Raw genomic sequence first — 16,732 nt, forward strand, 5'->3', positions numbered from 1 at the left:
CGGAGGGAGCCCCGCGTGCGCTAGAGGAATACCGGAGCCGACTGGAAGAGGTCCCATGATCGGGGCCTGCCTGTGATGTGTGCCGGCCCGCCTTCAGCCAGCAAGAGAAGCAGAGTCCACAAAGGAGCCCCAGTGAGTGGGGGCTCTATGTTGCACATTGTTGGTGCCGATCGGGGCACATTGTTGGTGCTCATTGCCACAGCTGCCCCGCCTGACAGTGGGCAGCTACGACGTTGGGGCATGTGTCGTTTAGGAGCCCAAGTGAGGGCTCAGTAGGCACAGTGGTGCCAGCGCCATTTTTTCTGTGGGGGCACATTTGTTTTTAAGAGTTCCTGAGTGGTACTCAGGCGGCACAGTGGTGCCTGGCCTTTTTCACATCTGCACTGGACCAGCGCGGGCAGCTGCAAGGTTGGGCACATTTGTTCGTAGAGTCCCAGTGGGGACCCCAGAGGCACAGTGAGTGCCAGTTTTCCTATGGGGGCATTCTTGAAGTAAAGGAGTGAGATACACTCTTCCACGCCCCAGCTCATTTGGGCCCTGCCTTTGCAGCTAAACCCTGACTTTCTGAACAGAGGGCATTTTGAGCCCCAGTGAAAGGCCCATTGGCCTGGGGGTCAGTTCTATGGTAATACCCAATATGATTATTGCATAATGTCTTTATGCTTGTGAAGATTATTGCCAAATCTGATTTATGCACCCTGATCTGTGCATAATGTGTTTATGCTTGTGAGGCCTATTGCGTAAGGTGTTAGGCTTAGGAGGGTTGGGCCTAATGTGTTTTTATGCCTAATGTGATGCTGATTGCATAATATGATTTCTGTTGCAGGATATAATGCTGAGTACAGTATTTTGCCAGTAATTACTGGTTGTGTTCTACATTTACTATTTGTGCTTTGTGATGGTTCTGACAGTGGCCCAATTGGCCCTGTCATGTATATAATCCCCTCTGAATATTGCCTAGTGCCAGTTGGCACAGTGTAGATGTGTGATTATGTTTCTAATGTGTTTATGATAATACAAAGTCTATTTTTGATATAACCTTGTGTGGAGTTTCCTTTGTGGTGTGCCTAGTGTGTTGCTGCTGTGTGTCTGTGTTGCGCATTTGCTTTACACATTACCTCTGGGATAAGCCTGACTGCTCGTGCCAAGCTACCAAGGGGGTGAGCAGGGGTTATCTTCAGTGTGTAACTCCCTTGCCCTGACTAGAGTGGTGGTTTCTGCCTGGCTTTGGCGCAATTCCTTGCCAACCAGAAATCCCATTTCTAACACTGTCGAACCGGGGGCATGTGTGCTGGACCTCTAATGAATGCCCCCAGCCCCTCTCTTGTTCATATACTATTTTGTAGGTCCCATGCATTCAGTCTCCACGTTTGTGGGCCCCAAGTCCTAGTCCCCAAGTGTGCCCACAAATGTGAGTAGTCCGATAACCTATGCGTGAGGTAGTCAATCCGACTAGTCTCTCCACGCTAACATGAGGGGACGAAGACATAGTCCATCCTTGAAAAGACACTATGTGCCCCCGAGAAATATGAGTATTGTCCATTGTGTGGATGTTTATACCGCCATGTGTCTGTGAGCCCAAATGTGTCAGTGAAGCATGGTAGTGGGGTGGTGCCCGTCGCCCTCTCACGGTACTCTGAACAGTCTAATGATGCTCACATAACATCATTGAAATCACACCCTATCACATGGAAGGATATGGGGGTCTCTAGAAGGATGTCTGCCACTTTGAGCAGTACAGGAGATTGCAGTATGGGCGGTGCATAGACACAAATAAGCATAAGCCTACGTTGGCCCCAGGTGCCCGTCACCACTACAAATCTGCCGTCAGGATCTACCCATTTACGAGTTAGTTTGAAGGGAGGAGATTTTTTATCAGGATTGCAACCCCTCATGACCCGGAGGTAAAACCCGCGTGTGCCAGCACTGCGTACATTCTCCTCCCCAAGAAGCTACACTGGGTGCCCTGAATGTGTGTCTCCTGGAGCATCACCACATCTGGCCACTTTACGTATTGTGTAACCAACCCCCGCTTAATCCTGTCCCTAGAGCCGTTAACGTTTCAAGTTAGGACCAAAAGGGCCCATTTCTCTATGGGGCTGACATAGGTACGCCAGGAACCTAGAGGATGACATCCTCATGTGTGCCCATTTCTGGAGGCTTACCACCCCACCTCTGCTGTGCCACTACCTCAGACCCAGTGTGACTAACATGAACGTAGATAACAACAATCCCAGTACTCCCCAACCAACTCCCCTCCCTACCCCCGCCAGACCTTCTCAGAGCACATAAACCCATGGCTATAAAGCAACCGTGTGTAAGAAGAGATGGAGAGGTCTGTCACCCACCCCCCTGTTTGTGGATACAAAACCTAAAATCACCCACTATATACGAACAAGTGGAAAGTACGAAAGCAGATCCTCACAGGACTAGTATACCACTTCTAACACTAGTCCCAGTGGACGAGCTACAACCACTCGAGACGTTGGTTTAAAGTTACAGGTCCTTGGCCGGTATGTTGCTACTAGCTCAGATGTTCAGGCATTCCGGGTCTACCACACCTTTAGTAAGGGCTGGTCAGTTTCTGTTCCACATTACAGTGCTGTGATTTCGGTGACCAGTGGGTGTGTGCTTTCATCCATGGAGGAGTCTCTCAGCCCCTCTGAATCGGCGTGGGAATCACGCTAGCTAGATATATCTGTGCCCTGCCATGCCCTGCTTCACGGAGCCCCTAGCCCCCCTGCTGATCCCTCTCAATGCTTAGAGTGTCCCTCGATCTGCTCTCCTCAATCCCGACTTAGTCCTTCTTTTCCTCCATATCGTGTCCTTAAGGTCTGATCTCTGGATGCCAAAGCAGTTGATCCCGGTTCTGTTCCCCAGAAGGGCGCAGGACCGGTCTCTCCTCCTCCCAAGCCCATGCGTCCTCCGGCGTCTGGAAGAAATGGGTTTTTCCCTTGTATATGACTTTCAATTTTGCAGGGAAAAGGAGCATGTACTGTCTCTGCAGTGCTCTGAGCTTCGCTTTAACGGAATGGAAAGTCCTCCTCTGGCGCTTGACCTCGCAACTGTAGTCCGGGAAGATCACGATTTTAGATTTTTTGTGTCAGACTTCTCCCAGGCTGCGCACCTCATGTAGGATCATGTCCTGGCCAAGAAAGTTGAGGAACGTCGCTAGGATAGGTCTAGGGAGAGCTCCGGGTGGCGGCTTCGCATTCAGCGCCCTGTGTGCCTTCTCAATCACGAAGCAGGTGGAGAAGTGTTCGGGCAAGATGATGTTTTTCTGCCATGTGGCTAGGAACACAGGCACGCTGGCAGCCTCCACGCCCGGTGGGAACCCCACAAAACGTAAGTTATTCCCGCATGCCCTGTTTTCAGCATCGTCAATACGCCATTGCAGTTCACAGTTAGAACTCTCTACCCCGCTCTGCACACCAGGAGAGCTCTTAACTTCCACCTCAGCTGCCACCATGCAATCCCTCTCACTTGTATGACAGTTAGAGGCAGAGAACTCTGGGGCCCTTTCTTCAGGAGCATCGGCCCTAGCAAGGCACCAGCTCGGGGTTCTCGGTCTCCAGATACAGGTGGGCAAGCCGGCCAGTGAGACACTTCAGCTGTGGCCCAGCCTCGCAGCATTTTCTGCTGCTACATGCAGTTCCAGCAGCAATCTGCCCGGGGACCCCAGCACAGGCCCCCTCCACTTCTCCTTGCGACACCACACTGAATCTTCCCTGGAATGGCTCTTTGTCCGAATCCAATCCCCCATCGCCCCTCTGCCGCCGCAATGAGCCGCTGCCCCTCCCTCCTGCGTGGTGCCAGAACCACCACCAGTCTCCACAGGGTTCGCTGACCAGTAGGGGGGGAGACCATGTCCAGCTGCCTTCAGCGCCCTGTTACTTGCCTCTGGTCAGTACCAGTCCTCCGTTGGAGGCGGTCAGGCCTGCGAGTCCGCCATCTTTCACGTTAGTGATCAGAGCAGTCGTCTGCCCTTCCACGGTTATCCACGCTTCAGTGGAGAGTTCAGCAACAGTCCCCGTACAACCCAAAGTAGCTTGTGTATGGGGACAGCCCGGTGTGCATTAGGATTCGGTACGGATTACAGCTCCTGCCCGGAGCTCAAAGAGGACAGGTCTTACTCGGCCATGTTATAGGCCGCGCCCCTTGAAATACACATCCTTGGGCGGGTAGAGAGTTAATGACCCTGGCTCAGAAGAGAATGGCTTGCATGTGAACTCAGGAAAGACATGGCCATGCTGACTGCATAGCAGGGGTTAGCTTTCTGGGATTGGCCAGAAATAGTTGTCAAAACAAAGGTTAAAACTAGCACCTCAAACATTACCTCCCAAAGGCCCTATTGAAAGAAGAAAAACTCACGACCCTCATGGAAGAAGAGGACTCACTCAAGGATTCAAGGACTCCTTCTGGCTCCCAGGGACTGGAATTGCTCTCCAAGGGTCAAGTAAGTGTCCTTCTGTTACCTACTTAAGGGACCGGCACAACAAGCAGATTACGCTTGACTCCAAGATTGCCCAGCTAACCGCTGAGGTCCTGCAGATGACCTCACTGGGAAGAGACCTGGTGCCTAGTAGCCAACCTTGAAGAGCTAGGGTCTGACCAAAAGGAAGTTTTCCAGTAGTTTGAGAACGGTCAACCGGTCATTTTTTCACCTTTGGAGGATTGATGTAAACTGCTGAGCCTTTCCCAGGAACTTTGCACCCTAGGTTGGGAGGAAAATCAAATTTATACCTCTCAGAAGTTTTTGCTGCACTAAAGACAGCGCTTAGGGTGAATGCATAGTAAAGGTATCTGGTGGTGTGGACCGATCAAGTAAAACCTAGGACCGATGCAGTAAATATTACACTTTTGCAGCGTGAATCTTTCTGGATTCACTATGCTGTGCATTATTCCGCGATCTTGTGGTTGGGTCCGGATTCGAAGTCTTTTCTTTGTTTTTCTGTAGCCCAGGTGGGCGGCGACGACCCACCATTTGGTGCACCTCCCGTGACGTCGTCGCATCTTCAGATTCTTTTTTCCGCCGTTGGGTCTGGATCGTCATCGGGAAGCTCCAGAGTTACAATCGAAAGAAGAAGAAGGAAAAGCGAGTTTCGTCGATAAATAACTACGAAGATATCACAGGAAAGGAATATTTAACATCAGGAGCGCGAAGAAGGAAGTGTTCCACCCTTTTTCTTCGACGCCCTTGGAGAATGCGCACTCAGAGGCCCTGAGCGCAATGGACAAGACGCCATTCAAGTTCTGCCCTAACTGCCACCACAAGTTCGCGCAGAAGGACCAGCATCCAGTCAACAACCTCTGCCTACCGGTCGACCACCAGAGCAAGGACTGCAACGCCTGCTCAGCCTTCGCGCCGAAGATGCTCCGGGTGAGAGATCGTCAGCGAAGAGCCAACGCCAGCATGGATGGCAAGGCTAAGGCCCCGTCGCTCTACGATCTGGGCCTCTCCACAGACGATGAGGACAACGTCGCCGAGGGACCCGAAAACTTCGAGAATCGTTGAGCTCAAAACACCCGAAAATGCCTCGAAAACCTGAGGGTGACTCGAAAAAATCTGAGTCAAAGTCCACGAAGGGAGCCCCGGCGCCGAAAACTTCGACGACCAAGGGGGGAACCATGGACAAGAGGCCGAGCGGATCCTTCGAAAAGGACTCCCTGGTGCCGAAAGACGCCGAAAGGCAAGGTTCGTCGAAGACAGCCCATGAAACGGGGCGCTCGACGCTGAAGGACAGATCGGCGTCGACGCAAGTTCCGTCGAAGAGGCCCGCGGTCAACGCCGAAAGCATCTCCGAGATGGAGAAAAAGAAGAGGCGGCTCGAGGCCGAAATGGAGAACATCCTTCAGAGGAAGAAGGAGTTCGACGCCAAGATGAAGGAATTCAAAATTCCAACGGCTCCACTGACGAACGTCGTCGAAATGGAGGACGAATTCGACACCGAGGGGCTGCCGAGAGATCTCGAAGAGGAAGACGAGACCTATTATGAAGGCGAACCCGAGGAAGAAGACCAGCAGTCGTTCTACAGCTCGGCGCCATCAACCAGCCACGACATCGAATGGCAGGATCTCGACACCAAAAACCCCGAGGAGCCCGTGGACACGTACCCTTCGAGGCCTTCTCCACCCGACGACATCGGGGTGTACAATATGGTGGTCAGGAGCGCAGCGACAGCCTTCGGCGTGAAATTGGATGAGGAGAGGCCGAAAGCCGATTTCCTCCTCGAGACCCTGCTCCCCATCCAGACGAGGAGCCAATTCCTTCCCATGCTACAAAGTGTGATGAATCAGGGGAGGGAGGCCTTCAAGGAACCAGCGACTTGCCGTTCGATCACGCCCAGGATGGAGAAAAAGTATAAGCACTCTTCTCTGGACCCCCCTTACATCAAGGGTAGTATCACAGCCGACTCCATCATAGCTTCCACGGCCAGGAGAAGGGCCAACGTGCCAGCAACTTCGGGGCCACCACCAGATAAAGAAAGCAGGAGGATAGACCTCACAGGAAGAAAGGTCGAGAGGAACGCCGCTATGCACTGGCGCATGGCGAATTCCAATGCACTTCTCAATAGGCACCAGTACCAGCACTGGGACGAGATGGGGGAGCTAGTAAAGCACCTCCCCGAAGAATACCGCCAAAGAGCCTCCCACCTGGTGGAAGAAGGTAAAAACATCGCCAACTCTTGTATAAAGACGGCGCTGGACGGGGCAGAGACTTCGGCAAGACTAATGGCCATAGGGGTCACCGAGAGAAGACATGCATGGCTAAGAATCTCGGGATTCAAACCGGAGGTGCAGAACAACATCCTTAGCACCCCCTTCAACGGTGAGACACTGTTCGGAGCAACAGTAGACGAGAAACTCACCCAGCTGAAAAAAGAAAACGAAACGGCGAGGTCCATGGGGGCCCTACAGCTAAGGGGGATGAGGAGAGGCAATCCCTCTAGGAGACCCTACGGTCGGGGAGGAAGCCAGCAGGGAGCGTCGCACCAGACGTTCCAGCAGGGTCAGCAGGGTGATAATCACGGACAACAAGGTCAACAGAAGCAAAACTGGCAGTACCAACCTCGGGGCCAGTCCTTTCGCGGGAGAGGGAACGGACGTGGCCAGAGGAGGAGAGGGGGTGACCAACCCTCTTCAAAGTGACTCAGCACGCAGGAGGACGCCTACCCTCGACATGCCCCCAAACCACAGACAAGTGGATACTGAACGTCATGCAATACGGATACTGCGTGGATTTGGAGAAAAGACCTCCAAACAGAAGACCAAAGGGAAGACAGAGATCGGCTCAAGAACTGGCCCTACTCAGAGAAGAAACCATAAAACTACTAGAAAAAAGAGCCATAGAGGCAGTGCCGTTCAGAGAACGCAACAAGGGGGTCTACTCGAACTATTTCGTGGTCCCGAAAGTAGACGGAAACGTCAGACCCATCCTGGACCTGCGATAAACAAGTTCATCAGAACGCAGAAGTTCAAAATGACTTCGCTGCAGGAGGTGCTCCCACAAATAAGAGACGGGGACTTCATGGTCACCGTGGACCTCAAGGATGCCTACCTACACATTCCAATATACAGAAGGCACAAGGGCCTTCTAAGGTTCAACATCGACCAGGAACACTACCAGTTCACAACCCTGGCCTTCGGGCTAAAATCGGCGCCAAGGGTTTTTACAAAATACCTGTCAGCGGTCGCGGCCCACCTACGAAGGCAGGGGATCCATGTCTACCCCTACCTAGACGACTGGCTGGTCAAGGCAAACACACGCGAGAAGTGCGAGAGACACGCAACACGTGTGACAGACATTCTGACGAACCTGGGGTTCTCGATACACTGGGGGAAGTCATCGCTGGAACCGGAGCAGGTGAAGATTTTCCTGGGAGCAAAAATCAACACCCTGAACAGCACAGTGGTGCCCAGCGACAGGAGAACAGAGGCCCTACTGAAGGAGACGCGTCTCTACCAGAAGGGGCGAGCTCTGACAGTGAGGTCAGTGAGCAAGATGATGGGGATGATGGCGTCATGTATCCAGCTGGTGCCGAATGTACGCCTGCACATGAGACCATTCCAAGAATGGCTACAACAGCAATGGTCACAAGCAAGCGGCAGTTGGGAAGATCCTAGTGGTTGTTACGCACGCAGTGCAGGAGGAAATGACTTGGTGGAACAGAGATAACATGACAGCAGGGAGAAGCCTGACACCACCAAACCCAACAATGACCATTACCACGGACGCATCGCAAAAGGGATGGGGAGCGCACATGGACAACCTCAGAGTGAGGGGTCTGTGGGCTCCAGCAGATGCGGTACGCCATATCAATTACCTCGAATTGAAAACCATCCTGCTAGCCCTGAAGGCTTTCCAGAGGCACCCACAATAGACCTGTTTGCAACACGCCAAAATGCAAAATGCCAAAGCTTCGCGTCCAGGCAACCAGATCAGCAATCCCAAGGAAATGCCCTATGTATAAGCTGGTCGAGGACATTTGCCTATGCCTTTCCACCGATACCCCTGTTGCACAGAGTGCTCGACAAGTGCAGAACCAGCAACATGACTCTGATCCTAGTGGCTCCGCAGTGGGCAAGGCAGACATGGTTCTCACAAATTCAAGAAATGGCACAGGGCAACCCCCACAGGTTCGAGAGAAGAAGGGACCTGCTCTCCATGCAAAACGGAGAGGTCCTGCATCCGGAGCCAGAGATCCTCAACCTGGCGGCATGGCTCCTGAAGACCTAGAGTTCGCTCACCTTAAATTGCCTCCTAGCACTATGTGGGTGCTGCGGGAGGCAAGGAAACCAACTACACGAAAATGCTACAGCGCCAAATGGCAGAGATTTACTGTGTGGTGCAGGAAGAAGGGCCTGCAAAACAGAATGACTAGAGACTCAACAGTACTGAGGTACCTCACACACCTTCTAAAGAGTAACCTCTGCTCGAGCTCCCTAAGGGTACACCTAGCGGCGATCGTAGCCTACACCAGAGGTGAGAAGGGTGGAAGTTTCTTCACTTCGCAGGTTGTGAGGAGATTCATGGAAGGAGCCAAAAGAATTGCCCCTCCTAAACGGTTGCCGCCGCCAGCATGGAATCTCAACGTGGTACTGACGGAGCTCATGAAGGCACCGTTTGAACCCATTCACAAGGCCACACTGCAAATGTTGACGATGAAATGGCCTTTCTGGTGGCCATAACCTCACTACGCAGGGTGAGCGAGCTTCAAGCGCTAACACTACAGGAACCCTACATTCAAATTCACAAGGACAGGATAGTCCTGAGAACAGACCCACACTTCATGCCCAAGGTGGTGTCGGCGTTCCACATGAACCAGAGTATTCAGATACCGAGTTTCTTCCAAAACCCGACTTCAAACGCAGAAAGGGCTCTGCACACCCTCGACGCCAAAAGAGCGGTGATGCACTACATTGAGACAACCAAGGAACTCAGGAAATCAAAGCAGTTGTTTGTGTCCTTTGCTACTAGCTTCATGGGTAGACCAGTGACTAAGGGCACCATCGCTAGATGGATTGCCCTCACTATTCAATTCTGCCACAAACAGGCCGGACAGGAGCTAGCAGAGGGGCCTCAGGCTCACTTCACAAGGAAGAAGGGGGCCACCGTTGCCTTCCTGGCGAACACGCCCATTCAGGACATATGTCTAGCGGCAACTTGGGCATCTGTGCACACGTTCACGAAACACTACTGCGTGGACATTCAGATGAACAAGGAAGCACAGGTTGGACAGAAGGTGCTTCAACACATTTTCAACGACCAACGCTCATCTACCACCCAGCCGCCACAAAATTAGGAAAACCGCTACGAAGTCTATGCACAGCATAGTGAATCCAGAAAGATTCACGCTGCAAAACGAATAGTTTCTTACCTGTCGGTGTAGTTTTGCAGCTTGAAGATCTTTCTGGATTCACTAGCGAACCCACCCACCTCCGCCAGTAAGATGAGGCTGGAGAAAGAGGGGGTGAAATGAAAACATCAGAAGGAATAAAAGGTACAGAAAATGGACTGAAGGACTAATCAATCGCCTAGGGTTAAAAAAAAAAAAAAAAAAAAAGAAAAAAGGGAAAAAAGAACCCGAAGATGGCGCCCCAAAGGTGGGACTTCCGCAGGAAGCACGACGACGTCACGGGAGGTGCACCAAATGGTGGATCGTCGCCGACCACCTGGGCTACAAAAAAAAAAAAAAAAGAAAAAAAAAAAAAGAAAAACAAAGAAAAGACTACGAATCCGGACCCAACCACAAGATCGCGGAATGATGCACAGCATAGTGAATCCAGAAAGATCTTCAAGCTGCAAAACTACACCGACAGGTAAGAAACTATTCGTTAGCAGCTATGAAATTCAGCTTTCCTGCTCTGAGCTTTTGGCATCAAACCAATGGCTTCAGTGGGAGGTCAATGATGACTATTCAACAGGGATGGACTGTTGCAGACAACAGCCTTGCGTTTTGCCCCACTGGAAGATTTGGACTTCCAATTCAGAAAGTCAGTCGAAAGGTAAAATCTCTGAGCAGGGCTACACACTTGGGGTGTCCTACCTCTCCTCTATAGTGGGAATTCTGAAATAGCATCTAGGTTCCAGTCAACCATGAACTGCTGTTTTTCAATGGTGCTTTACATTTTGTTGGTGCGTTTTGGCTCAAAACTGTAAAAATGCATAACTGCTTCCCCATAAGCTATTTTAATAACCTTGATGTCCATTTGCTCATTAGTTTTTCCTCTGTTTTTGAAATTAGTTTGAGAAATGTGTTGGTTTGTGTTCTTTGCTTTTAAAATTGTTCTGCTTGAACTTAACTCATACTTCTCTGGGGATTGCTTGCAGCTTGGGCCATATCTACTAGGGGTGGAGCAGAAATTATTTCAGAATTGTTTTGACCTAACTAGATTTTATTTATTAAGTTGGTAGGAGTCACTCCATCCAAAATTAGCTGTTCAAATCCAACCTGAAAAAATCACCTCATTGGAGTCTGATTTGTCCTACCACTTTGCACATGTCCCATGGTAAATTCTGTGCTCCAAGTTCTTTACATTGCACGTCTTGTGATGCAGTATTTTTGATCACTAATGCTATCTAATTATGTTTGATTTTTGTTTTATCCATTGATCTCGCATTGTCTTCATTTCCCACACCTTCCTTTCCATGCTTTATACTAAGGGGCTGATCACGATCTCGTCCGGAAAGCATTCCTACCGATTCGATCCCGGAATGCTTTCCGGACAAAACGGATCGGGTGAGTGCGACTGAGCGATTTGGATGTATCCGGATGCTTCTGGATACGATTCGGTCGGACTCCCATTGACTACAATGGGAGCCTGTGTTCCGAGTGAGAACACAAGCTCCCATTGAAGAAAGGGGTGGCTGGGGAAAACCTTGCATCCTGCGAAGGGCATCCCATGATGCCTGCCACACTGTGCATGGGTGGAAAGGGGGGTCTCTTGGGTACCCACACGGACCCGATTCAGAGGGCCCCCGGTGAAGAAGGGCCTGCTACGGGCCCCCAAAAACAGATTCTGGCAGTCGATTTGTTCTGGAGAAACCAAAAAGGAACGGCTGTCTGAATCGTCATCGTAATCGCTCGCTCTGAAACCGAGTCCATAGAGCTGTACGATTCGGCTCCGAAAGATGTGAGCTGTCCGAATGCCTTTCGGAACTGATTCGGACAGCCCTACTGGTTTACCGGCATCATAATCGGTTGTTGGGAACTGTGTCCAATTCGGTCAGAAACAAGGGTTCCGAATTGGATTCAGCAAACCCGAATCCGATTTGCAGCCCTTCCGAACTGGATCGTAATCGACCCCTAAATATGGAAGATTTGTCTGGCTTGTCTGTTCTTGTACATCTGTTTCTCTTTCCCTCTCTGTCCCTTCATACTGTGGCCTGGCTCAAAGGGTCTATAAGAGCTCAGGAAAGGAATTAGATCAGATTCTAATAGCCCCATTTAGGATTAGAAAATCAAAATAAAAGTGTTAAGGCTGTTCTTTGTTCTGTTATATATGCCACCAAATGGTTGCTGCTTGTGATGTGGCCAGTTGTTAACAACACCCTTGCCTCCTGGGACCTAGAGGCCAGGATTTTCCCCTCTGATTGGCAGAGTTGTTAACTCTAGCAAGAAACGTGAATTTGACTAGAAGTGTGATGAGTGGTAGAACTGGTTTAAGCCAGTGCTGGCGTGGGAAGCCCAAAGTACATTTTTATAGAGTAGATTTTCAATTAAAGTGCTAAAAAATCTTGTTACTCCATTAAACCATATTTTGATAATCGACTCAAACAAAAAACAATTATCTTCCTTGTATTTTCCTAAGTTGAGTTGTGAAATAAACAGTTTAATTAAGCCTAGGCCTGTCTTTGGAAAATCTATTTCAAATATATGGTGTGCCACTTTTTATATTAGGCACCTTTCTCTGTGGGCTTACAAAGCAGACTTTATGGTCGACGTATTAACATAAAACTTCAGAATTTCATATGTAGCAATGGCACTTTTCCTTGCCATACGTTACAACAGTGCTTTTAAACTGACGCCCAACCAGAGCACAGTGGTGCTTATAGCAGCCATATATAATTGTCATATATGTGAGTAGTGTAAATATAGACTGCAAATAACATATGACATTTAACTCACATGCCATTGATGCATTTTCTGCATCAACTACTATTTCCTTACAGGAAAGGTAAACAGACCTAGTAGGTGTAAGCAATTTTACAAACGCCATTGAAGGGCCTGAGCACGTGCACTGTGGCACTGAATATCAATGTCACCCAAGCACAGAATGCAGAAAAGGCAGATTCACTACAAATAGGTAGATTTAGAAAAGAGAATTTAGAAATAAATATACAGTAGCCATGCACAATAGTTGATCATATTCTGTAGATGTCAAATTAAGGCTGCAGTTATAAAACAAATCCCTCGTTCAGAATAAGTCATCCTTTCCGTCATTTGGTTTATGTCAGGCTATTTAATATTTTTATCATCTATTTTTATGATCAAAAGATTTTTTCTAAAAGCATCAGTTTGTATAAGTGCATGTACCATTCAGCAAGTCTCTGCATCTCCTGAATTGTGCTGTGCATACCCTTGGCTGGGCTTCGCATAATATTGATTGGATGCTCCCCTGTTCCTCAGAGAGCCCAGTAGTGAGATCTGTCTGCTCTTTGGAGGGTGTAACAGAGAAAGGTAACTTAGATGTAAGATAGGGGGCTGGGTGAGGGACTCTGTATGAAGCTTATAAGGAAGAAAGGATACATAGGATTCTGTGGCTGACCGCTGTTCAGTTCCTAGCAGCATCAAACCGCTGGAGTAGAAGTGCTTTATTAATGTCTATAATATAATATAGCATATACTATAACTCTGCTGCTTCTGTGAACTGCTGGCAGTCAGCAAGAGGTTACAGGCTGTTTGACATTCTGTACACATTCACCTGCACACAAAAATGAAAAATAATACATTTGTTTGATTGGTGAATACACAGCATAAGAAGCTCTGAACTGAGTATGTTCATGTATTGTTTTTATCCCTGTCAGCGGTAAGAGATTTACAATTACTAATTATTTTGTTTAGCTTTAAAAACTATACTCTATGATGCTATCATGAAATTTACTATGGAATGTACCGCTGTTTCAGTGAAAAATGTTCGTAAAACTTTAAACCATGATGTCTCAGCTGTTACCATTTTTATTAAAGAATATTTGAAAAGAATACACAAGAACCTGTATTTTGACACTTGCATAAAAATTCGTAAACACGAGTTTCAACTCACACATATACAGAAAATTTGACACTGCATTGCATTTTGAAGTTCGCTTCTTCAGATGTATTATTAATTTGTGATATACTTTCTTTGTTCTAGAAACACTGTGTATTTATGACTGCGGTAGCCCTTTGCTTGAGGTTGTTTTTTTACTGATATTGTTCTTGTATTTTATTCATTTTTTAGGATTTGGTGAAAGTGCATAAAAGCCTCATGCATGAGGTACATGACTCAATCACGAACAGAAATGATCAAAACCTCTATCAAATTTTCATCAATTACAAGGAAAGGTAAGTCTTAAACTACGTAGCCGTTTGCTTAAATTGAGTGTTTTCAACTCTTAGTTGGTTTTAAGAACATGATTATGTTTTTTAGATTGAGGAATAATCATTCTACAATGACTCACAATTTATTACCTTTTTAATACAATATAAATTACAGATAAAAATTATATCACTTGACGCTTATTATATTGTGGCTTAGATTTCCACTGATGAGAAGTTTACCAGCACTCGGCAAATGTATACAACAGTAAAATAATTACTGCAGTGTTCTTGTAACTGACTATACGCATGCACATGTTAAATTGTGTAAACCCACACTAATATCTACATGTGCATCCGTTTCGTTCAAGTAATAAGCAGAGTGGGTACTACATGCAAATCAACATAGTTCTCAAACACATTTGGCTGTTTGTTTGCAGGTTGGTTTTTCCAAAGCAGCACCACCGTGAAAGCAAGGCCCGAAGCCCTGCCAAATGAGGTGCCTTCATTAGGCACCACACAAAGCATGTATATGTCCACCCCATTCATTCAACATAGTGGGACAATTTACAAAGAAAGTTATAAATGCCGACATATGTTGCATAAATCTGTGCATGGCTGTAATTTACAAATGACAGACTTATTCAGAAATATTTCTGGCCTACCTATAAGTAGCTCATAGTTGTCAAAAAGTATCCGAGTAGGGTTGTGGTATTTGTAGTCATTAGCTGATATATGCTGTATACTCGAACACTTTCTTCCACACTTAATTAAACATGTGTGTATTTGGATTCATGTATCATGAACCAAACAAAAGTACATTGTAGAAAGCTTAATCCTTCAGATGTAAAATAGATGTGAAGTAAAAGGAGACCTACATACTGGCAATTGTTTGTGGATACTGACCGAAAGAATTACCTAAAGTGCCTACCCACACCCCAGCATTCCCCTAGGAACGTCCACTTTAGCACATATGAGTTCTGATTTTGCGCTTAATTTCCATACACATTATTGACTCTGCAACAATGGGTACCAAAGCACACACAAGTCTACATAGTTAAGACAAATTGGCACAAGTAATCCGAAGTAAATAAACTTGTATATTCCATCTGTTTTTGGTTCATACGCCACATTATTGACCCCGCAGCAGGTTTAATGTAGTGATATCTGTCATTGTAAATTTCATTGAGTTACACATTTGTCAGTTATTTCCACTTTTGAGTCTCACTTGTGCATGGAAAAAGCTTTCTGAAATGGGTTGCAGCAGCCCACCAAATAAGTAGTCAAGCAAGGTACCACACAAGAGAAATAATCCATGACACATTGCGCAGAATTGTACACACACAGAGCCGTCAGGGCACCATTCACAAACCAAACCACACACTGTCACAATTCACCATTCTACATCTTATGTATTCTGTCAAGAACATTGCCATGTGGAATGCTCCAAACTATCCTCAGTCTGCACATGACAGTGCAGTCTATTAACATTCTGGTTTGCAATCTTCGTGGCTTGAACATGTGACGATCCGACAGGTGAGCTATGCACAGCAAGCAATGAGTTGTCAGATGTCAACATGCTCTGCGGTAATTCTGTCGTCAAACCCTCAAGTAATGTGGCAGAGCCACTGTGCTGATACCTCATAAGTAGGGGAAAAACTCCATGTATGAAATGTACATTTTTGATCCCAGGGAAATTTTCTCGGTGGTCGGATACGTTTGATGCCTTCAACCAGTCACGATTTCTACCTTTGGACTTAGTCTCCGTTTTAGAGCTCGGATTCCTCCACTGGGGCAAGACTGCAGGCTTTATATGGAAAGGTTGCACCAAAGTTGTCTAGGCTTGCCATGAGGATCTGCGTAACTGGTTTTTCTGGTGGTAAAAAGCTCAAGGTGGGTCCAACCTGATTTGTTTGCCAAGCGAGGTCACACTTTGGGTGGATTTACTCAGGTGGTTAGTTCTGATCCTCATGAAGTCTGGAAGTGCAATCTTAATTCAAGTCTACATTTTTCAGGGATTTTAGAGTACGTTCTTCTCACCACCACTCTCAGCACCTTAGGGACAGCAGTTATAGGTCAGGACTCACTGCAGCAGAGGCCACCAGCAGGGCCCAGTCTTCTCCCACTTGCTGCTAGTCACTGGACACTTCCGTAAAAAGGCCTCTTGAAGCTTGTTATGTCCCTGAAGCCACACAAGAGGTCAGCCAACTGACCTATAGAGTTCACTTTTTTGTACTTGGTACACGTGGGAGGAGTTGCCGCCCTTTAGGTCTCCTCACATGTCTCAAACATCAGGTGCAGCTTTTCCTCCTCTGTTCATTCACAGGTCCAGAAAGCAATCTGAGGAGGATTCCTTGGGTTACCACATTTAAGGTCGGCACTAGCTAGTGGGTAGGGGTTCCCATGAGCAATTCTACCCACTTTTTCAGCAGTTCCATTTTGCCCAACTGCAAACAACCCAAAAGTGCACCTTACTTCTAAAGTCCAATATTGGGAAACACTTTCTTCCTTGTGCAGAGGAAATGTGCCTGTCCAGAGGTCTGGACAGGAAAATAAGTAGCCCCCTCATTTGTCGTCACGCAAAAATGATTTTGGGAGTAGCTTTCCTCCCTCTGGGATTGGAACCAGCGTGGCCGGGTCTTTTCCAGTTCTCACCTTACATTTACTGGTGATAGGACAGACCCTTTACATGTCATTGATGTTCCTGGGTCCAC

The 16,732-nt window shown here is 47.8% G+C and overlaps 1 protein-coding gene across 2 annotated transcripts in view; it reads left to right on the forward strand.

The window, feature by feature from the left end:
- The window catches only part of VAV3 (vav guanine nucleotide exchange factor 3), a 1,147,877-nt gene that overhangs the window by 479,464 nt on the left and 651,681 nt on the right, over positions 1 to 16,732 (forward strand). For both annotated transcript variants that reach the window (XM_085602242.1, XM_085602243.1), the window contains exon 8: positions 13,942 to 14,045. In XM_085602242.1, coding sequence (XP_085458368.1) covers positions 13,942 to 14,045 — 104 coding nt within the window. The remainder of the gene's footprint in view (positions 1 to 13,941; positions 14,046 to 16,732) is intronic.

This window comes from Triturus cristatus, chromosome 4_2 (genome assembly GCF_964204655.1).
Source record: "Triturus cristatus chromosome 4_2, aTriCri1.1, whole genome shotgun sequence".
In the NCBI taxonomy this organism is placed as follows: domain Eukaryota; kingdom Metazoa; phylum Chordata; class Amphibia; order Caudata; family Salamandridae; genus Triturus; species Triturus cristatus.